Source organism: Parasteatoda tepidariorum, chromosome 3, assembly GCF_982258835.1.
Source record: "Parasteatoda tepidariorum strain Cologne lab strain chromosome 3, Ptep-v5.0, whole genome shotgun sequence".
NCBI lineage: Eukaryota > Metazoa > Arthropoda > Arachnida > Araneae > Theridiidae > Parasteatoda > Parasteatoda tepidariorum.
The window spans coordinates 57,493,535-57,518,597 of record NC_141757.1 but is presented as its reverse complement, the minus strand read 5'-3'; the positions used below and the strand labels follow the sequence as shown (position 1 = coordinate 57,518,597).

The window sequence follows — 25,063 nt, the reverse complement described above, 5'->3', positions numbered from 1 at the left end:
TGCGGATAAGGGTTTCACCCGTTTGCACGTGAACTAAACACTACCAAACTACAGAAAAGTAAAAGTACAAAATTAAAAAGATTAAAACACATAGGAAAAATCCCAAAATCGAAAAAGTAAAATAAAAATAAAACAGAATAAAAGTTAAAAGTGCTTAAAACATCAAGGTGGATAAAATCAACCAACAATAAAAGTGTCAAAATACAGTGTCAAAAATACAGGTAAAAACATATAAAAGTAAGGTCAGGTAAAACATCAAATGGTAAAATATGAAAAATCACATTAAAAAACAAATAAGACTAAAATAAGCTTAGTAGAATAAATAAAATAGTAGACTAAAAGTTCAAGTGTCTCCCTTTCAAGGCTAAGTGCCTCTAAGATTAAAAAAGTTCTAAGGTTAACCAAAGTTTCACTGAGAGGATAACACTCAAAGATGACACCAGGTAAGACAGAGGGTGCAGAATTTGACCAAGAGCAAGATTTCATTTCGAATGTCCCATGCATAATGAAGATGCCAGTTGAAGGGGAGAATAAATTCATGGAAACGGTAAGTGCCGAAGTAAAATACTAAAAGCAGAAATTTAAAACCGAAAGTTTAAAAATAAAACCAGATAAAAATTAGTCAGGTGTACTCGCAGGGGCAAGCAGATCATCCAGGGTATATTTAAGAATTTCGATGATTTTCTCCCTGCAGTCAATATCAGCATAAAGTTGATGTTGAGTGTATTGATCCCATTTTCTGCCACGGATCGTCTGGAATTTGGGACAAAATTTCACGAGATGGTCAATGTCTTGTACTCTGCCACAAAATTTACAATTTGCTCGTTTATTGAAGAATTTATGTTGATATATTCCGAAAACCCCGTGACCCGTTAAGAATTGGTTTAAATAGAAGTTTGACTGCAGGCGAGTTAGTGTGGGATCTTTAAAAAAATTATGTGTCTGCCTGCCCTTTGTTATTAACTAAGTAAAATATATGTCACTCTTATAAGTCATTCACGTTTTAAAAATCAAAAATGAGCTTTATCTGTACCTAAGTTGTTCTTATGTGAAATAGGAATTGAAATAAGAGAAAACATAATAAATAAGCGACAGTACAAACAATATAGAAAAATGTGCATTAATTCCTCTTTGTGTAAAATGCTCTCTTTGTAATGTGGGTTAGAATAACTTCACATTTATAGGTCAAATTAAACGAAAAAACAGTTTTAAATAAAACATATGCTACCTACCCAAAATGTAAAACACTATATTCGGATGAAACTTATGGCAAGGATACGTTAAACTCAAGAGTCAAAGGTTATTTTAGGTTGGCATATCTTTAAAAAAGATTTGTATTTGCAAACAAAATTTAATAAAAAGTAAGAGAATTGTGGTTAGTTCTACTCCTCAAAGTCAACATGAAATATCTCAATTGATGCAAGCAATGAACTTAAATATATAACTAATATGATTGCCTTTAAAAACATTTTAAAAAATTGAAAAACGGAGCATAAAACATTTAAACTAACAGAGAAAAACTTTCATGAACTCTTTGAAATCTCTCTATTTTGAACATCAGCTTTTTGTCAGTAATTATGAGAGAACTAACAAAAACTTTTCATTAATATATTCAGAATATGATAAATAATCTAAGAAATAAAGAAGGGAATGACAGAGATATCATTGAGTGTGTAAATAAAAAAAAGTGCTAATAGTTATGTTGGCTGGTTTATGTATAAGTTTCATCCTCCAAATTGTGTTTTATTAACATCCACTTCTGTAACTTCAATATTTCAATTCCAGAAAAAAAACAATGCATGTCGCACGACAAATAAATCCAATTGTTTTCAAACTTTTTCATAGATTATTGAGTTAGAATAAGATAATTTGGACAATATTTACAGTTATATCTTAAATGATTTCCAATAATATAATATAAAATTATTTATTTCGATATTGATATCTTCGATATTGACAGCAAGTAAATGCTTACTATAAGCCAAAGAAATGATCAAAAGACGCAAAAATTTGTCAGAAACTATTTTTCTGCATTTTGATCGATAAAATGAAAAAAACTTCAAATGAAGTCAACCCTTTTAGCAAATAAATGACTTTTTATACGCTCGGGTTGCTAAGCGTAACAGAAATTTGAATAAAAATGTTTAAAAAAAGAAACACTTTAAAAAAAAATGCTTCCAAGAAGCGACCACCAAATCAACTTTTTTTACTCATGCATACCCAAGCAGGGTACACAAATTCCTTTACAAATATTGATACAAATTATTCGAGACACTGTGACGGTCCATTCCCCAGCAACACGACCCCTTATTTCAGTTCTTTAACGAAATTGAAAAGGACGTTATTGGTGCATTTGAAGTGATTGCTTTTTACTTCAAATCGGCCTTACAAAACTGCCTTTGACGTAGAGTCGAAAGCGATTACTTTGAGCTGCTTAATTAAACTAGGGTGTGGTTGGCCTAAACGCAAACTCGCGGCAAAAATAACAGCAAATGATAATGATTGTTTTCTGGTTTTGGATGGCTGAAACTATTAGGGGAGTCATTATCTGAGATTTTAAGCATGTCAAAATTCCAATATCATGATATATGACACGAAAAATATAGTAGATGCTTTCATAAGAATTTTGGCATATTCATTACTATATAACTAAATATAATAACTATTGGTATTTTGGTAATTGCCTTAAAAGCACTAATTTACTTTCAATAAATATTTCCAATTTTACGATGAACTTTATGTTTTTAATGCATTTTACTTTCATCCCTTTGCGCTCGTATCGGAATCCTTTTTTACTAAATTAAAAAGCAATGCTATTACTTGAAAATTAATTAACATTTGGTGTTATTTCAAAACTGAGTGCTTAATTATTGGAAGAATTTTACAGATACCATGTTGTGTACAATGAACTGGGCTAAATATATTTTTTATATGAAAAAGATAAGAGATTTTTTTAGTTTACTGTTAATAAAAATTAAATGAAAAAATTTGCCGCGTGAGGATTTACAAAAATAAAATCGGAACTTTTTTAATCAACTTATACTATCCAAATGTCATATTTAAAATATATACTTCAATATTATATTTCATGACACCAACACAGCAATCCAAGCAATAACATGTCTGGATTTTTAAGACTCTCATACAGTTAAAAGCTGTAAGGAGAATCTTGGGTTGCTTTTGTCTTTAAGAAAAGGTACAGTATTACAATAGATACCCTCTCGCTTGGGTATTAATGGAAATGAGATGGCTCATCTAGTTAAAAAAAAAAAGAGATCCCACAAAAAGACCCCACATCTCCCGAGATTACATTCGGTTTACATTCGGAAATTACTTTCGGTTGCTGCTGGAAGTTAGGTACGACTGTCTTTCTGGACACCTAGCATAGACTCTGGGTACTCAAAACTATATTTTGAGCAAGGAGGGTTTTTGATGAACACTAAGGAACTACATCTACTCTAACATCTACGGTATGTACATCTACATCTACGATAGATACAAGAGGACTAGAGAACAGTTACAAACACTGCAATTGTTGCTGCTAGATATTAAAAAAAAATTTCTGAGATAAAAAACTCAGAAATATTTCAAAGAATTGTCAAATTTTTATGATACATTTTTAGGAGATTAAAAATTAGTTTTCAAATTTTAGGTAAAAACACTTTTCTGCAAATAGAACTGATTTAAGTCAATTAAATTTTTTTTCCTTTTCGGTCTATGTATGCATTTTTATCTTTTTAAAGAAAATAGAATCCAGTTTTCTTAATAATCAGTGTAATAAACAAGTTTAGAACATATTTCGACTCGATTTCCAGAAAATAATGTTCTTTCTCATAATAAAAGTGCAACGAATTGAAATATTGAATATACTAAGTAATTTCCTCAATCTTTTATTTATTAATTTAAAAAATTAAGAAAAAAACTAAACTCAGTGACGTGACAGCTCATAGAGGGCCAAGGCCTACTGTGCCCATCTCAATTTTCTTGACCTTGGGCTCTGGGATGTAGGAGCAGATGTTCCGGTTATAGTGTGGCTTTCAGGAGAACTCCTCCAGACATCCGTCTCGCGTCGTGGCGGGTACTATGGTTACGAGAAAAGGTCACTTCGAATTGGGGTGTGGGGTGAATAGTTTTGTCTTAATCTTAGCGTAGGTCGTCGTGAGTAAACCAATTAACACCTTCTTTTCTTCTTTTCACCCCCATTAGAAATGTGTTCTCGCTTGTTACCATAGCAGCAGACAGCCCCAGATTTTCAGTCTGGAGGAGTTCTCCTAAAAGCAGCACTATAGGTGGTCAGTCTGGAGGAGTTCTCCTAAAAGCAGCACTATAGGTGGTCAGCCGAATGCGAAACCCCCAGTGTTTAGTTCCCTAGCATGCTTGGTACTCACTTATCGACCCACTGAAGGGATGAAAGGCTGAGTCAACCTTGCCCGGCCCGAGGATCGAACCCAGAACCTGAAGCACGGGAACGAATTTAAAAAATATGTTAATTAATAAAGCTCTTCTATCTGAAACATACTTAACTGATATTCACTTACATTCTTCAAGTACGAATTAAAATAAAGTTGGAGTTTCTAATATTTGCACATTTATCTTTTATTAAAATTCTTTTAAATTCAATCAAAAATAAAATGTAGTCAAAATTCCAAGCAATATTTATGATATGAGTTTTTCTGTAATGCTTTGTATCTAAAACATACTGCATTAAATATTGATAGCATCACAACATCAAAATGCGTGAATAAATGGAATTTCGCTTAAATTTATTCAAATATGTTTTCCTTACTTTGAATTTCATTTTCAATCCGAAAAAATATTTATGTTTCATTTATACAATGTAAATATTTCATTTCTATGTAATGCATGACGAAAAATGTTGAAGAAGGGCGTTTAACTTTCTCTTTTTTTTTTTTTTTTTTTTTTATTAATTCTAGATAGAGTAAAACTAAATCATAGATTTACAAGTCTAAAAGTTGATTTTATAAAATATTGAAACTTAAAAGTAATTTTAATACCCATAATTCTAAAATATTCCACTTACATAAGCTAAATTTCTTTAAATTTCAATATCTTTCAACTTTAAATTGTTGAACTTTTTAAAAGTTTTAGAAAGTAAAAACCCTCAAGAATAGTGCCATACAATACTTCTGTGATTTTTCATAGGTTAGTACATGATATTGAAATTCTCTGCATTATTAAAAATATTTATAAAAGAAATCTTTTTTGTGAAAAAATACAGTTTTTCTCCAACGATTAGAGAGTTTAAGAATCTAAATTATTCTAACATCGCAAGTGAAGTTTCAATTTAAAGATAGAAATATAATCAATCTAAACAATTGATGCTTTTTATTGTTTTAGTTATGACGCTTTTTATCTTTCAACAAAATGAATATTTAAAAAGTTTCTAAAAAAAATTTTTTTATCTGCAACAGATGGAACATTTAAAAACCTTTCCTGAGAAATTTAAAAGATATAAAGTATTGCAAAAACTATTTTTTGTAGAAGGCATTATCAAGTTTATGTTGAGGAAGCTTCGAATTTGCTCTGTTCATTTTTTAAGATACTTTTTATTCGTTTAAATAGAGTTTTCAAAACATATGAAAGTAATAATATTCTTAATCTGACCATATTGTAAATGAAATATTATCATTCTTTTTCCAACAACTTTTCTTTTAACAATGGAAAAATGTAGAAATCATTTTCAAAGATCTCCTGGTTGATCCCAAATGTTTTTTTTCTGCTCTACATTATTTTTATTTATATTTTATTTATTTTATTTATTTTATTTATTTTATTTATTTTATTTATTTTATTTTATTTTATTTTATTTATTTTCATTTATTTTATTTTATTCATTTAATTTAATCTTATTTTATTTATTTTATTTTATTTTACTTTATTTCATTTTATTTTCATTTATTTTATTTTATTCATTTAATTTAATCTTATTTTATTTATTTTATTTTATTTTACTTTATTTCATTTTATTTTCATTTATTTTATTTCATTTTATTTATTTTATTTTATTTTGTTTTATTTTATTTTATTTCATTTATTTTATTTCATTTTATTTCATTTTATTTATTTTATTTCATTTTATTTATTTTATTTTGTTTTATTTTATTTTATTTTATTTAATTTACTTTATTTTATTTATTTTTAGCTTTGTTTTATTTTATTTTATTTAATTTGCTTTATTTTATTAATTTTTAACTTTGTTGTATTACATATTAATAATTTTCTTTTTATTAAAAGTTATTCAACTTAATTCTGACATTATTACAATTTTTTAGGTCTAACTAATTTTTTTCTATTTCTGTACAAATACATGCTAGGATGCAGCACATATCACTTTAATGAAAAAATATAATTTTATAATTTGATGACACTACCACAGCTCTTACTCTCCACCCAAATTGTTAAACGTTAGTGTTTTTCTTTATTATCTTTGACTTTATTCTCTTTATGCTCCTTGACTAAATGGAAGCACTTCATTTTTACCTCACTCATTTCGTTCAATGAGACAGTCTTTCATGGCGAGGGATTACATTTATCATAGAAACATATACTGCTGTACTTACCAGCAGGTTTCGGGTTCAGTCCTTTGCCATGTTTACTTTACAATACCCCTCATTCGACGTGGCTAATTTTCAAAATGTACAGACAATAGTACATTTAAATGTTCAATAATTCTAACCAACAAAATTAAGAAAAAACTATTTTATTGTTATGTTTACTAAAAGTTGTTTTAAATAAATAAGTTGTTTTAAATAGAATTTTATCAAATACGCATGCATCCTTTTGAAATAATTACTTCATTTAATGATTTAGTAAGAACTCTAAAATCTTCGCGTACACTTTTGTTTTAATTAAGATAATTACAATATTTTCCCCATTTCAAAGAAATCTAATTTTATTTATTTTCTAAAAAATCATTTTAATCTCAATCATTATATTCTTACTTTTTCTTTGTCCAAGAGCCTCTTTAAAGTTTTAAATAAACTTGCATTAAATTTTTAACCAAAACATGTTTATTTATGGCATTATTTTTAAGATTGCAATGCAATTTATTTACCTTTAAATAGTTATTTCTTATATATTTCAACGGGTGTTTTAAAAGGGGTAATTTCTTATCATTGTTCTAAATCCTTGTTGTTTGAAATCTGAATTATTTATTTTTATTGTTACAGGTGTCACTGTCTGTCATTAGTTTATTAGAGGCCTTACTCATTGCTTACTTAGGATATAAGGTGAGATAAAAAAAAATAATGTGCTTTTTATTGATCAATATAAATTATTTTTCTGAATAACAACTATGGGGTTTAATATAATTTTAATAACATTAACAGAGATTATATTTATCGATAGAGAAATTAATTCAAAATTAACTGTAGAGAAATTAACAAATTAAAATCAATATTACCTTGTTCATTCTGTTCGTCTCTGTTTCTTTCTTGAAGGAAAAAAAACACTTTTTCTTGGAAAAACTAAAATTATTAAATTGAAATAGATTAAAATTTTTATTGCATTACATTTCTCTAAAACTATTTAACTTTTTGCTTATTTTCCTCAACGATGAGAAAAACGCATAACGATTTTTTTTCCGATTCTTATATGGATAAATTGTTTTCTCGGTATCTAAATTACTTTTCTCGGTAACCACTTTCTCGAAAATGAAATTTAAAACAAATGCAGTTTTATTGCCATAACAATTTTATGGAATTCAATCAGGGTGAAATAAATTGCTTTACCAAATAAGCTTTTCTTAAGAAAGGCAGTTTTCATGATTTTACAATTTTATGCTCAAAAATGCAGTGAGTTATTGTTTATTCTTCGTTAACTATTAAACACATTTTAAGTTTCCTAGATTGTGCAACGTAACAATTTACAACAAAAGAACAAAATGTCAGTCCTCTATATTTACTATCATTTGTAATCACTTCTTTTATTATAGTAAATGCTTATGTTAACGAGAAAATATGAGAAAATGCTTTACATAAAAAGCATTAAAAGATTAGTACAACAGATTCACTGCATAAACAAGTAAAAAGTTAAATTTTATATATTTACTAAATATTATGTAGTAACTAAAAACTACCATAAAATATTTCGTTTACGTGAAAATAATGTTTAGATATTAATAATGTTACTAATATTAATATCCCACGATTATTATTAGTAACATCATAGTATTTAATTTCACTCCTTTAACACAGAATGATAATTACGCTTTTTATTGTAAATGATTATAATAAATATTTATAATATTAATAGTACAATATATAAATTATATTAGGTAAAAATTAATTATAATGCCAGAATAATTTTCAATTAAATTTTATTAATTATTACGATTTTTGCTTTGGCACACTGTAAACGATTTTAGTGTAACTCGACACCAAAATGGTGGAAACTATTTCTCACCAAGGTGGTGCAGTGAAATGCCTTACATAATTCTAGAATTTAGATACTTCTCTACACAGGCAACCAAGAACTTTCTTTTATACTTCTGTTCTTACTTGGTGTAAAGTAGTCGCCCCCATTTTTTTTATTCAGTTACACTATAATTTATAATTGCAACAGGATACAACACATAAGAGTTATTAAAGTTGTATTTGCGAAACGAAAGCAAGAATCATTAGGATGTGGATAGAAATAATGTATAATAAAATTATTTTATAAAAATAACAGATATACGACAATCTTGTGAGAATATAGGGTGCCCCAAAAATGACTGATTGAATTTGAGAACCAATAAAAAACGGAACTTGCGGAACTCGGGAATTCCAAACCAAAAAATTGCGCGTATAATTAAACTTCCCACAATTATGTAGGGCTGCTGAATAAAAATACTACAATCGATAAAAAATTGTTACTGGGACAATTGCAAAACAAAAAAAAAATGAATATCCCGTACAGGGAGCTGCATGACCCGTATTATGAACATTCTGGAATGATCCTTCCAGATGGAATGAGGTCACATTCCAACGTGCAAAGATTTTTCTTACCATGAGCAACACAATTCCAACTGGAAACTGATTTTAGACGGAAATTATCACAGGTTTAATTCTTGCTGTTTATCTCCCAGAATTGTTCGATATTTATTTTATTTCATTTCATAACCGGTGTTGAACAGTCCACCCAATAGTTAGTACATGACGATTAATGTTCAACAGTGGAATCTAGTAGTTTTGAATTCAACCCAGAATACCAACAAACTCCTGGATCAACCATTGAGGCAAACTATCCATAGTGGAGGTGTTTTAGGCGGAATTAATTCGTGTTTGCATTACATGGAAATGAGAAACACGAAAACCTTCCTCGGTTAGCCTGATGGCAAGGGAATTCTAACCATACAATATAAATGGTAGTGAAAGTTTAATCAAATTTAGTGAAAACTTAAGCTGTTTTTGAATTTATAAATAGACACATTGAATGAGTTTCTTATACACCCGAAGTGACAATGTAATCTGTGCTAAATCTGCCTTAGTTCTAAAACTTTTAACCAATATTTAGAGGAAAATAACTAATATTTAGAGGAATTTAACTGTGATCTTATTACTCCTATTGTTAAGGCAAAAAAGAAATCGACTTTTATATTTTTTATAAAAAATATATGAATACGATGCTTAAGATAAGTAAAAAACAATACTTAGACAATTGTCAACAAAGTGGGACATAAAATTGTTTCATTAGGCTTTTACGCGTAAAAAAATATTAACTAGGTCACAATTATACATTTTAAAATATCAAATCTGATACACGTTGCATTGCAAAACATTTTGGAACTCAAGACATTTAAAGGACTTCAATAAATAGGCAATTCCCTAAAGGATTTATAATCAAGCATTCCCTTTTAATAACACTTCCATAAATAATGGAATATGAGTCAAGCATATTTATTCTACTTGTTACTAAATTATTTTAAATAATCAGAGAGTTTAAAAATTACATCAATCTTCAGTTTACATCGATAACTGCACAGACATAAAAAAAATTATCTCACTGTATGGTAATTACATTTTTGATATAAAAAAAATTCCGGTTAATAAAGCCAAAATATACAGTATTTAAACCATTCATTTGATAAGTTTTCCTTTTATATGGTAACAGAGTACCGAAAACTCTGATTTTCAAAACTATAGTTCTTATTACCACACATTTGATATAAAATAAAAAACTGTAAAGTAAATTTAACCAAAAGAACGATTTTCATACCACGCTGTAAGGTATCATGATAAAATTACCAAGTTTTACCACACTTACCAATTTCTATCGTGCATTAAAAAATCATATTTTATTGTTAATTTTGCCAAAATCATTGCAAAAGTGATTCGGTAAAAATTACCAAGCTTTTTGGCTTTCACAGATATTCAGAAACACGATGAATTTTACCATATTTTGCAATTTTGACAATACTTTTTCTCAGCGTAAGTATAAAACTATTGGGTCTTTTTTCTAATATATCATTTTCGTATATTTTCAAACGTTTGAGGTAGACAAATTTATCTAAAGATACTATCCTTAGTTTAAACGTTTGACAGATAACCGTAATGACAATTTAATGTTCTCCGTTTTTGGTCATATTGATGTCACTATTGAAACGAAAGAAAAAAATGCTGTTCAAGATCTAAACTTTTTAAAGTAAAAATAAATGTTTTTTTATTCTTTATTTACTGCTTAATTAATATAATGGTTACATAAAAATATTTAAATTGCCATGAATAAATGTGCTGATAATTTGTACTGCATTTAATAATTATAAATTTGTTAGAACATTGTTTATTTTAAAAAAGCTAAATTTAGTTTCAATTTTATATTACATTATTATTCAATCATTTTAAATTTGGAAATGAAAGTGCATTATGATTAAAATATAATGTCATAACCAAAGTTCCATAAAATATAATTAGAATAGTTATTCGAGGAAAAAGATTTGTGGAGTTGTTGTAAACTTTTAATATTGTCCATCAAGAATAAAACATGATCCTTAAAACTTCCTTATCCACTGTACTCTTTGGTTCTTGCCCTCTACTCCCAGAAAAATTCCACATTTCGAACAATACACATGGGAATTATATTTATACACATAGGAAAAGTTTGAAAGACTAAAACATTTTTCTTGTTAAAAATGTATATAATCTTAAACTCGAATGCTCTTACAGACATGGCAGTTTATAAGGACCAGACATTAAATATTAAGGCACTATTTGTGTGATAGAGAAAGATTAGAATTATAAAGTTGATATCAATAACCAAACATAACTTATCAAAATAATTGACGAAAATGGTGAAGTTGCTAACATTATTGTTATAAATTCTGCTATAATTAACAGTTTTCGAATTCGAAATGTAAATATTTAACCATCGATGTTTATAATTTTCAGTTGTCTTTACTGAGGTAATTTTTTTACTATTGTGCATTACATTTAAACATATTAACTGACATATTACTGATATGATATATCATATCGTTTGATTACATTTATACATAATATGCAATTTAAATATTTTGAGAAATCTTAATAAATTCAAATCATAATAATAAATATTATATTATTATATTTTAACTAGTATTCAACACTTAAAACTGCAATCATTACTATTTTATTTCACAAGACAATTGAAACCAATTCTGAAAATAATAATTTCTTTGTTTTAGGGAAATGTGTGGCAACAGCTTTTATCCTCCAACGTTATTCTGGAGTTGGTGAATAATGTTCCATTTGTAGTTACAGTAAGTTTTATTTATTTATTCCCTTTCATCATCGAAGTAGCCTCAAGGTTTTTATTCTAGAATAAATTTATGAAAGCATTAAAATGCATCGTGGGGGTATACACATTTTGACATTTCTGATTCATGATGTCAGAATTATTTTTTAAAAAAATGTAAGCTTAAAAATCATGAGCAATTTCTTGTGAAAAAATGAAACAATCAATCGAATTTTTTTTCGCATTCTAAAGTTGCAAGAAATAAAACGGTCATACTCTAAAGAACTACAAAATTGTCTGCAAAAGTAATATTCATACTCATATGCTTCTGGTTTCAGATGAAAAAAGATTATAAGATTACAAACTGATAATAATTACTAATATTTCAGGGGAAAAAAGAAAAATAAAGTGTCCGGAGGAAATTTTTCAGGAAATCTATTTGTCGTACCCTAGAAAAATATCAAAAACATCCACTTTCAAAATTTATAATTTTTGGAAAGAAATTTATTTTTGTGAATTAAATTTGAAAATAAAACTAAATTAGGAGTAAGATAAGTAAATAATTATGAATTATGTTTGTTCTTAATTTAAAATTAATAACTTACTTTCATAGTATTCCTTTATATATGCATTTTTAACAAAAATTGAATTTTAAAAAAAATTACATTTATTAAAAATTATGTTCATTTTCAAATAAAATAAAAAAATTATTTTTATAGGAGTTTTTTTTTTCCTATGGATTTTTTTTTCTAGAAAACATTTTTCCGGTTACATTTTCCCTGCAACCAAACATTTCTAATAAATTAAAAATTTAATTTTAAGAAAGAAATTTAATTTTTGGAAAGAAATTTTTAGAAATTTAATTTTTATGAATTTAATTCTTAGTAATTTTTAGAAAGAAATTTATTTTTGTGAATTAAATTTGAAAATAAAACTAATTAGAAATAAAAAAAAGTAAATAATTAAGAAATATGTTTGTTCTTAATTAAAATTAATAACTTACATCCATAGTCTTTCTTTATATATGCATTTTTAACAAAAATTAAATTTTTAAAAAAATGTACATACATTAAAAAATATGTGCATTTTCAAATAAAATAAAAAAATTATTTTTATATGAAATTTTTTTCCTAGGGATTTTTTTTTCCTCGGGGATTTTTTTTTCTGGAAAACATTTTTCCGGTTATATTTTCCCTGCAACCAAACATTTCTAATCAGTCCAACTGGTTTGATTAAGCAGTATTTACCAAAAATCTATATTTTCCATATAATTCTCCAGCTTAATCAAATTTTATTTATATTATACCTTTAAAAAAAGGAAATAATTAAGTGTTAAGTCTTTCTACAATAAATTTTAGAAAGTGTTTTCAAGTCAATATAAATTGTAAAACTATTCTGAGTATTTAGCTTTAAATATATTGTGCATATATGATTCTCGTATAAAAGCATAAAGGTTAAAAAAAATCTGTTCTATAAACTTAACGTTATCAAGCTTAATAATACCCATTTCAAATATTTATAATGGACATATTTTTTATACTAGCAGAACTAAACCATCTTGAATACTACAACATAAACTAAAATAAACGTTCCGTGTTTGTTAAATCATAAATTATAGAGATTTTAAAAAAAAAGTACTTCAGTTTAAAAGTAGTTATTGATCCCTTTATCTCAAACAAGAAAAGGGATAGTAAAGTTTGTATAATTAATAGGGCCCAAATAATTACTACGGTGATCCAACCTCTTTACCTTATCTAATGAGTTATCGTATGAGAGGGACTCTTCTCAAATTTAAAATAAAGATAAGGAAAAACTATGTTTCCCAAAACGGTGATCATTTTCCTGAGAGCGTTCTTTGTAATTTGTTAATTGGATACTTCATTCAATGAATAAGTATGGCTAATTCGGTGAATTTAAAATTTCGTTGTTAGAGGTTTAATTTGATGACGTACCTCATTATTAGAGAATTAAATTATAGAAGAATTATGTTTGCATGGTCTGCTGCGTTTTAGTTGACTGATCTGAAAATTAAAGCTCTTAATTTTTATATTTTAAGATAACTATCTGTCTAATAACCTAAATGAATTATTTTGGCAAATATTACCTTTCAAATAAGTTAGTCATTAATTATCTCCAAACTAAATATTTACTTACAAAGTGCACTTTTCGTTACAAAGTTACACATAATTAAAAAAGTGGCTTGATTTTTTTGGTGTTTAGCGAGTAATTAAATTAGTTTGGTTCATGAAATTAATTTTATTGAATGAAATGGAGCACATAAAACTAGTGAATTAAAAAAATGTAATAACCATACAGAGTTTTTTAAAAGGAAATAATTAATTTTGAACTTTGCGTTTAAAACTGGAATGTTACACATGATTTCAATAAAAAATTTAACTTTTTGCTCTTAGTAATATTTCAAACAAATAAGATCTTGAAATTTAAAGGAAATTCTTGATATATGATAGTAATGAGCACACTTTTGTTTGTGATGCAACTAAAAAATATTGTTTTAATAAAAATTAGAAATAGGTGTCAAAACTAAAATAAATGTCCCTCAAATGTTACTTATTAATTAAAGATAAAAATCTGCAAGTAAAATATTTTTTTATGAAAATTGCATATAAAAATAAGCACTCCCAAAATTAAAACTCTCACTTTTGACGATTCAGCAATACTTGAGCTATTTTTCGTTAATTCTGAAAATTATTTCGCTAAGAACTCACGTGATTTGTGACTAATCCGGAACTCTCAAATAACTAACGAAAATGTTTTATCAACTCGGAATCTTGAAATCGTTAACCAGAATGACAAAACTGGAAGGAAGACTAGACGATCGAAAACATTGTAAGGATCGGCCTGTATGGTGGTCAAGGAGTTGGTTTCGTATCAGGAATAACCCTAGTTTGAATCCCGCTTCAGGAAGGGTGTAATTTATCTTTTTTTCTATTTGTCTTTCTTGTGCTATAAAGTGGTATATAGTGCCCACGATAAAGTGATTATTAGATGCATTAGGCACTACCAAGGGTTTTTTTTTTAGGAAAACAAATTCAATAATGAAATAATTCGTTAGTGTTGACGAAATTCATTTCCTCAAATAAGTGTCTATAGTTATTTCGTTACTTCGGCGATATGTTTGCTCGGTGCCAGGAAATGATGAAAGTTTCGTCGAAAATGATGAAATTTTCGCGAAATTTAAACATCCGATTTTTACAGTGACGCTCTTTTTTATCTCTTAAAATAGTATTAATTTACAAATCTTTATCTTCACAAAAAAACATAAATGTTAAAAAAATTTTAGCTGTACTATTTTTAATCATATGAGACATAATAAATAACAAAATATCAGTTGACTGCAAGTTCGTATCCAATTTGAAACCAAATATAGTTCGAGATAATTTCACAGAAGCAAAATATTTCATCAATAATGTATCTTTCATTATATCTGCCTTAAAATATTTTACCCACATTTTTGAATTTTGTGCAAAAATATCAGGTTTATGTTGCTTCATAAATAAAAAGAAGAATTTTTCATACATATAAAGACTTAAGAAACGGCATAAAAACGTCATGCATACTTGACTATATGGCATAAACGTATGGCATACTTGACTATATGGCATAAAAGACATAAAGAACGTGAATATTTTTTTCACGTCCTTAGTAACTAACTGTTAAAAATTTCAAGAGCGTAGAACTATTTGATAATAACTTTAACATGGGTCGAAATCCTTAATAATTCAAAGTATCAATATTATGGCTCAATGATGCGTATTTTCTCATAGTTTTACATACGTGTGGTGAAAGATAATTCCTTTTAAATTGACTAAATCGCTAAAAATTGACTAATTTTGCGGCAATTTCAACATCAAATTAAGTGACCTTCCCTAAGTATATCTTGCCAATTATTATTTGGTCCCATTCACAGATTGATTTTCAATAAATTGTTAGCTCAATGGTTTGCATAACATATTTTATGCAATTCACATCAGATTATGGAAGTACCTAATTATAGATTCCAGATCTTTTTTTCAATTATGCTTCATTATTTTTACCCTTTCGAAACTAATTAGCATTTGTAAAAGCAGTCATAAATAATATGTCAATTTTTTTTGCTGGTTCTGATATGCCAAACTTAACTGCAAACCAACTTTTGCTGCATTCATTAGTACATTAACACACTTCCTAGTTATTAAAAAAGTGTAAAAGTTGATGTTGAGTCAAAAATAATGTGAAACAGCTTTCTCATAAGAACACGAAAGAAAATGAAGTGACGTCCATTAAAATTCAAGAACTTTCAAGAAAAAAAATCCAGTGCTGCTTACCCCTTAATAGTTCCTTGCAATGCTGATAAAAAAAACATGCTTAACGTTTTCAATTAGGCCTCTTTTTTACTTTCTAAGTCATTTTTACTGCAGATAATCCGATGTTGGAAAGAGTAGTAAAGATTATTTTTCAACTATTTTTTTTTGTCTCAGACAAAACAAAGAGCATTTTTAATAATTACTCACAAGAGAAAAGGAACGTTACTTTTTTACGTAACATAATTATCCCAAATCCGCTTATGTAAAAACCGTGCAAGGCTCCCGTATAAAAAAGTTGTTGAAAAAAACTAAGCATTTCAAAAAAGATTAATTTCAGGCACTCATTTAAAGAAAACAAGTGAGAGGTCATACAAACAATGAAGTTAATTTTGGAGCAGTATGTTTTTTTAGAAGTTATTACTTAAACATCTGTTTAACTGACAGATGTGAAAATAATAATACTCCACATTATTTTCGACTATAAAAAATATGTATTTAAAATAAGTACATTAAGTACATTGTATCCTAAGGTTTAAGTATCTGAAAATTCTCTTGTCCGATTTCATTTAAATTATTCATTTTGTCATTTAAAATAACATTTCTTAAAATGATTCAAAAATTTGTATACTGTACGTCTTAAAAAAATGTCGACTACTATTTAATAAATTAATGGAATAATAAACAATTATTCCAAATCATTTCCACTTGAAATCAGTTTTGGAAAAACAAATTTTGTAATTTTTACGTTAAAATTTTTTCGATCGCTAAAAATTTCTTCGAGATATGACAAAATACGTAAAAAGTAAAATTGACATTAAGGGCTTCAAACTTTTGACTGTTCTCCTGATAAACTATTGAGACGATATTTTCCAGATTGCTGCTACCCCTATATTTTCATGGCTAGGAATCTAAAGCCATTGCAAAAAACATATTTTTTATTCAGAGAAAGTACATTTTAGTGTCTAATTTACTAACTTAATATCATCTGCACTTATTAATTAGCATACTTGAGGTCACCTCCTCAAACCATTAAGATTGAGTCCTAGAAACTACGAAACTAAAACTCTGAAACTACGAAAAATCTGTTATAGAATTCTTTTTGAAACTGCACGAATTACCAGTAGTTCAGTTTACTCTTTTTTTTCTTACTATAATTACAGCAATTATGAAAATGTCACCAACCTGGTTCATCCACTCGGCTCTTCATTTACCATTCGAAGAAATGTACTGATATGAGTTTTTCGTTAGTAGACAAAAGCATTGTCTCAAATATATGATGAATTCTATCAAAAGAATAAAGCCAAATTAAAATAATTTCAAAATAATGTAGTTTTACATTTGGGTACTCACAACTCTAGAAGTAGACGATCACTGATACACAAACACGTGACCTATGACTTCAGCACCAGCTGATCGTTAATAAACAAGATGAGATGTTTTAAGTCAAGCTAAGTTTCTTCGCATACGTTGGAATGTTAATTAATGTGATGTTATTTAAATATAATGCCGTATCGCTCATTGAATTTGTTGAATATAATTATTTCTCTTTTAAGTCTTTTACTGAACTTAAATTTATTACTTGTATATGTATTTTATTGTAACCGTGATAGATTTTTGCTTTGTGCATCTGGCAACTTCAATGCATAATTAGTTTGTTTATGTTTTACACGGTTTCATACCAGTCTTTGAGTTAAGTAACAATTATACAGTGAAACAATTGAAATCTTTGTGAAGGAAAATAGAATGTGTCACACTTAAGAGAATTGATAGTTGACAAGTTTGGCTTACTCGACTAGAATGGAAAGAACAGTTGATATCGTAAACAATTGCCATGTTTCAACAACCAATCAGGATCGGAATACGTCACTTGCAAGTTTCCCATTATCGAAAACGGCTTTTAAAGAGCTTTTAACACATTTAACTGTTTTGAAGTCTTAAAAAAGTTATTGTTAATAAGTATTTCTAAAAAAATAATCTCCACTTTTAACTTATTATGAATTATTTATTTGTACAAAAATGCTTTTATCTTAATTCATAACATTATTATAAAAATTAAAACATATCTTGTTTTTATTTATACTTATCTCTTTGTTATAATATCATTTTTATGTTACTATAACAAAATATTTGTATGGTATACTGAATATGCTTAAAAATCAGCTGAATTTAAGCTTATTTAGTATATGCTGAATCAGCTGAATCCTTTTTGTTTGAATTCAATGGAGTATAATATTTGTAGATTAATAGATAGATAAATCGAATATAAATTCATAATATTTATGAATTTAGAGTAAAAATTTATAAATATTATGAAAAAAAAATTTTTAAAAAATTATTTTTAGTTACAAATTACTAATTTCAATTTTTTTAATTAATACTTTAATTAAAAAAAAACCTCATAGTTTTTATACTGAACAAAAATTTCGTTATATAATTAATTAACACCGTATTTGGTGATGAAGTAAACTTTTTTTTTTTTTTACTTTTTCGCTGTTATAGTTTTATTTATTTATTTCTTAAATTTTTTTTTGGTTTGTTTACAGACAACACACTTTAAGGCGCATTAGAATCAATTTAATGGCTTCTTTGCAGAAACATACAGACAAACAAAACAAACAGAAAACAAAAACATTTTTGGGTAATATATTCGCTCTAATTTCAACAAATAATTTTTATTTAGTCAAATTTATATTATTTTTTGCCCGATAACTACAGTTCTGTACTTAAGAATGTATTTAGTTTACCTCTCCACCAAAAATATGTACATACTTTTATGTACTTGTATGTTTAACTATATACATACTTCTATGTACTTGCTACAATAAATAATTAATTGTTACTTAACACAAAAAACGTGAATTGAAATTAATAGGTTATAATGGATATTACGCATTAATTAGATTGTTCGTGCATAATGTATCTTTTAAGTTCTTTATGTCCAAAATGTTATTTTGAAGGTCTTCTTTCATTACATTACCAGCATTGAATCAGGTTTCTAGATTATCGAACAATACCTGTCAATTACCACTTTATTCTCCATTAATTATTCTACTATCTGAATCAACACTGGAAATAAATCCTTTTCCCGTTTATCAGATTTAATTTATTATCTCTCTCCTTCATAACTGTATTGAGCATAAGCTGTCTCTATGCTCATTAATTAAATGTTAATCAACTCAGCTTACGATATATCTTGTTTTATTTTGATAATAAACTTTGTATTAAAACATAAACAACTATTCCCTTATAAATTTAATCTATTCTAGATTGTATATTAAGAAGTTTGGGGAATTTATGATAATAATACATTTTCAAATTATTCGGAAAAATGTTTTGATGAAAAATAGCAGGATTTCCTCGTAGCAGAAAGATGTTTCTGGATACTGTGCTATTATGAAGTAGAAATTTTAGAAACTTAAAGAGTATCTATCTGGAAAGAGTTCTAAGGATTAGCTTGATCTAAAAAAAATATCTTTTAAAAAGATTGTGGCTGGTACATCTATAGTGCTATGTTTCATCATAGTGTGTTATAAAATGATTAATCTGAATGCTTCTTTTAACAATACATAGGATCAGCCGGATGAAAAAATATTACTTTTGAAAACTCTGCAGCATATCATCGCTATGTTGTCATACGCTTAATATATTTTGCTTTATTCCACCGTTTTAAAACTCCATTTCTTAGCATTGGAAAAATATTCTCTGGAATTTATATTTCAGTCTCTTCAAAAATGAACATCATGTTTCGAATTTTCCTTTACGACTTAGATTTTTTTGTTAGCGTAGAGCTACACTAATGAGTAGAGCCCGGATTTTGATGACCTAAAAAATCCCAATTAATGCCCTTAAAGAGTGTAAAAAATGCCCTTAAAAAGTGCGAAAAATGCCCTAAAAATTGCGCTGAAAATGCCTTATGACATGACTTAAATAAAGTAAAATTATTGAACTAAAACAATGTTCTACTCCTTAAAATTATTATGAGTCATTTCAAAAAATATAAAGCAATGCAATACTTGTTCTACGTTCATTAAAGTTTGAAAAATATGTTTTATATCCAAAAATAACAACAAAAAAAAGGAAAATATATTGACTCCAAAACATTTTCTTTTTGTATAGAAACTTTAATGAATATAACAACTTCCATCTCATAATATTACTAAATATCAGAATTACATTGGATTATTAAATTTTTTTTTGATATTTTGAAATGTAAACGAGGGTCTCTTGTCTGAAAGTAAATTTTTATATCTGGAGAAGCTTCTTTCAACGTCTAGATTACTACTGATACAACGTACTGATGTTATTGGTGCGTACTTGAAAAAGACGGTCTCACTTACTGAAAATTCTTCTTCAATTTGAAAAGATGTTGCTTCACCTGTTAATATCCTAGAGATTTTCTTCACTGTTTGGAAGCCAGTATAATAATAAAAAATGGTAAAAAAATAATAAAAATTGGAAAAAATTAGCAAAAAATTTAAAAAATGTTTTAAAATGGAAAATAAGCCAAAACATTTAATGAAAAATGCCCTATAAATCTAAAAATTTGCTCGAAAGGACAAAAAATGTCCAAAAATGCAAAAAAATGCAAATATCATCAAAATCCGGGCCTTACTAATGAGATATTACATGGCTACATTAGGGGCTATACTCATGAGCTACGGTCTGGTCTTCACCCTTAATCCGAAGACAATACCGGTACGTGCACACACTGCAACCTGAATATAGATCGGAGGGCAGATTGTCATAAAAATCATCCGATATTTTCACCACGCTTCGCAACCGCAGAATTTTCCGGCACTAAAATCACTTGGGACATTAAAGTAAATTCAAAACATCTGTCCAACCTGATCGGGAAACCAAGGTTTGGATTTAGTATGGAATGCTTACAACAAAAATTTTTACAATTTTGTCAATTTTTATGACTAATATAACGAGCATTTAAAGAGCTGACATAAAATATCAAGCAAACTTCCTTGTGTTGGAGTCACATTGTTTACAGAGTTTATACCATGGAGCGTAAGTACCATAAAAAACTATTGGTAATGGGTATTTCACCCTAGCACTACTTAACTAACACTTAAGGGGCAAACGTACAAGATCAAGCAAAATTTTATTTGTTGTAGTTAGATTTCGATGCATCTTCATACACTTTACAAAGCTGGTGTAAACGGTGATAAAGTGCATTTTTTTTGGAAACTTTGTAGCAATGTTTACATAATATAATACTTATGTAATAATTAAGTAATATTTAATAATTAATAATAAGAATAATTAATAATAAGAATAACAATTAATGTAACAATAATTAATAATAATTTGAGATAATTAATGTTATAAAAATTAATAATAATCAATGCAATAATTGATAATATGATAATTAATGTAATAATACTTAATAATATTTAATGTAATACTTAATAATAGTAATTAATATGTATCGCTGTTCTTCAACAGTTTTTTTTCTTATCAGCTGAAAATGTATCTTTTATTTTTTGTAAATAACCAAAAACATTAGTTCATAAATATTATCTGATGTTTTGCTCAACTTAGTAAGCAAACGTTAAAAAAATTTCAAAATTTACATTTTATTCTTACAATGTTAATTTACATTTCATTTTCTTTTTAATTTCCTGCAAGATATTAAATAGTTTTAATTATCATGGAGATATTTTTACTACAAAACTAAAATTATTAATATCCCAGAGAAATTTCGCGATTTCTTTCTTTGAGTGTTAATCTTGGGCAAATAAAATAAAGTAATAAATAAAAGGGGGCTTGATTATTTTATTAAATATTAGTATTTAATATATGTTTTAAGCAAAAAAAAACATTTAATTATGAATATTTTTAGTTTCAAACACAAATATAGAATTATATACATTATTTTTATTTTAGTTTATACTTCAGTTGTAGAAAATTGCATTTAAATTAACTCATTTAAAAAATCTACATTCAAAACTCTTTCAATATAAATAACCAATACGATCTCATAAAACTTTTACTACTCATATGTGCTTTTAAGTGAACATACTTATTGAAGAATCCATTTCGATTTTAAAAATCAATGCAAAATTATTCAATTCAATATGCTTATCCCATACCGTACACAAATAAATATTTCTCTGCCATATTCAAATGTCAAAGGCAGAAAAGAATGCATTAAATGCATGCACTGTGACTTATATGTTTGGCAAAAGGTACAAATAGAACCCATACCTTGGGTTCATTGAATCGCAAGTTTGAAATGATAAAATATAACTTACAGAACTCGACTCGCAGATATTCCAAGAAAAACTATTGCCTTATCTGATTTTAAATCAGGGAAAATGCAAACAGAAATGAATAAATAAAATAAAAATTCTTAAGTGAATTTGTGTTGAAAGTAACGGTTTTTTTTTCTTTTTTCTTTATTTTTTTCCTGTAGGCAAAGTTAGATTTACAAAACCTAAAGTACAACTCTAGCGCTAATAAATTAGAATTCATTTTTAAGAAGATATGAAGAAAATCGCATGAAAGCCAGCAATGTGTAGAATTAATATTGTATTAGACACATAAGTAATATTAATGCAATATTAATATTATTTATTTGTCTTTTTTACTAATTAAGATTTTTATAATTATATTATTTCTAAAATACTGTTTTATTAGATACTAGATTGTATATTAGTAGAAATGTTAGCCAAAATAAAAGTGCGCAGAATCTATCCTTTATCGAAAGTAAATATAATAATTATCAGTATTAAAAACTTACACCCTAAAAAACGTATATTTTCGCACCTAGTTTGCAAAAAAAACTTGTTTTAGTCTTTAAGATATATATTTATCTAACGTATCATAAATGAAGCAGAATGTTTACAAGTATTTGTTCATGTACCTTATACAAATCAGCAATTCTAAACCAATTCGCATCAAATTGGGTGTAAATAGAGCCCCAAATACATTGAAAGACATTACGGACCTGACTGTCTAGTTTAAAACTCTCACTGACCACAGGTTCTCACGCTATACACCAAACAAAAAGAGTTTTTCATTGGATTGGATATACGTATTTCATAATAGGAGGGAATTCCTAGCTTGCATCTCTAATCGATAAAATTTAGTTTTACCGCACGCTTTTATGAATTATTAATCTTTAATTTCTGTGTTATGTTAGAGCTAAACAGTAATAATTTTGCCACGAATAGTGATGACGTCACATTGCATTTTAAAAGGTATATGAAATAACTCGTTTCATTTACTGATACTTATACGCTTTTAAAGCGTTTTGTATAAATTTAAGTAATGGAAACTTAATAAGAATTAATTATTAAGGATTAATTAAGGATTAACAAGAAATAATCTCTTAAGGCAGAAGAAAATCGTGGTAAATTCTGAGCATCACATTTTAACCGATAACATTTGTATAGTCAATTTTTATTTTAATTAGTGGAACTAACTCATATTATGGTAAGTCTAATAGTTTGAAGCAATACCGTGACAAATGAAAAAATAAAATGTTGTGTATTATGTGTCATGAATGTGTAGTATGATAATATTAAAGTACTCTTTCGTTTCGGAAGGCGGTAAAAAAACATTACCACAGTACTTACCTTAGGTATTTATGTTCGCATAATAAGTTCTCCTTGCCACAGCACCTATAACAGCAAAGGCAATATCAGAGTCATGGTGGATCAGGGGATAGAGCGTAGTCCTTATAATGACGTGAACCGGGTTTGAATCCCACCGATGACTGGTCGATACGAATTTCGCACCCAGTTTGCACCGACCACAGCACTGACGCAAAAATATTCTCAGTGGTAGACGAGTCATGGGTTAGAATCCCCCTGCTGGTAGGCTAACCGTGGGAGATCTTCGTTTTTTTCCTCTCCATGAAACGCAAATGCGAGTTAGCTCCAGCAAAAAGTCCTACACGAAGGCAAATTTCTCCCAATACTCGATCTAGGAGTTCCCTTGTCCTCTGGATTGGGTTCGAAATTGCAAGGCTACCTAATTGAAAATTAGCAGTCGTAAGCCCAAAAAAATGGGTCTGCTGTTCAACGACGGTTATAAAATAAAAATACCAGTAGTATTTAATTTTAAGCGCTATTTCTCCAAGCATCACTCGCATCAATAGTTAGGCGATCTCTGATGGCATTCGAAATAAATCTAAAAATTAGTTCCTTAATAATGATAATAAAAATATTAGTGCCGTTACTAATTATTTTCGAGAGTAATATTCGACTAATTATTTTCAATTCAACTTTTTAAACTTGGTAATTGACACAAATTTAAATTGAAAATTAATAAATTTTGTATTAAAAATCTAATTTATGCAGAAAGTGTATTTAATTGCTCTTAACAATAATAAATTGCTATATTGTCATTGACACCTATGGTACTTAACTAATTTTGGTGATAAGCACAAATTGAATTAAAAGGAAAGTTTTGTACTGAAAAGTTAAATTAAAGGAGAAAAGATAGGTGTATTTTCGCCTAGGAGAACCATAAAAAATTATCACGTTAATGACAAATATGATGTTTAACTAAGCTTGGTAACAGATACTACTGGTAGTAAGGTAATTGATGTTTTTAATCTGTACTAAATATACTAATATTCATACCAGGATAACTACAATACGTATTGTTTATATTAGTTTTTACGGCCATCCGAATGTGCCAAATAGAATCGAACTGAAGAAAATCGTAGATTATGGTAATTTATGACAATCAGAAGTTGACCTCGAGCAATAGCATTATGCAAAATGATGCTGAATATAATTAATCTTTATTTTGATGGTATGAACTTTTACGAACATGTTTTTATATAACATGTTTTTATTTAGGTCAGTATATGTCTATCAGTACTATAGATGATTTCGTTCTATTGATTAACACCGATTTAGTAGCTAACTTTTTTTTTAAAAAATAATATGGTTAGATAATTGTTTTCAGCATTTAAACTTAAACAGAAATTTAGTTAACAGTTAATTACGCCACATGTGGTAATAAGAGGTATTTAATCTACAATAGTTAATGAATTCAAGGAAGTTCACGCGTCTTTATAAAAA

The 25,063-nt window shown here is 27.4% G+C and overlaps 1 protein-coding gene and 1 long non-coding RNA gene across 6 annotated transcripts in view; one reads left to right on the top strand and one right to left on the bottom strand.

Annotated features, from left to right (window-relative positions):
- Positions 1-25,063, bottom strand: part of LOC147813821 (uncharacterized) — a 579,591-nt gene that overhangs the window by 414,405 nt on the left and 140,123 nt on the right. The gene's annotated exons all lie outside the window — the stretch shown is intronic.
- The window catches only part of LOC107438721 (potassium channel subfamily T member 2), a 518,547-nt gene that overhangs the window by 367,834 nt on the left and 125,650 nt on the right, over positions 1-25,063 (top strand). For all 5 annotated transcript variants that reach the window (XM_071179918.2, XM_071179919.2, XM_087159363.1 and 2 more), the window contains 2 exons: positions 7,191-7,250; positions 11,663-11,737. In XM_071179918.2, the coding sequence (XP_071036019.2) occupies positions 7,191-7,250; positions 11,663-11,737 (135 nt within the window). The remainder of the gene's footprint in view (positions 1-7,190; positions 7,251-11,662; positions 11,738-25,063) is intronic.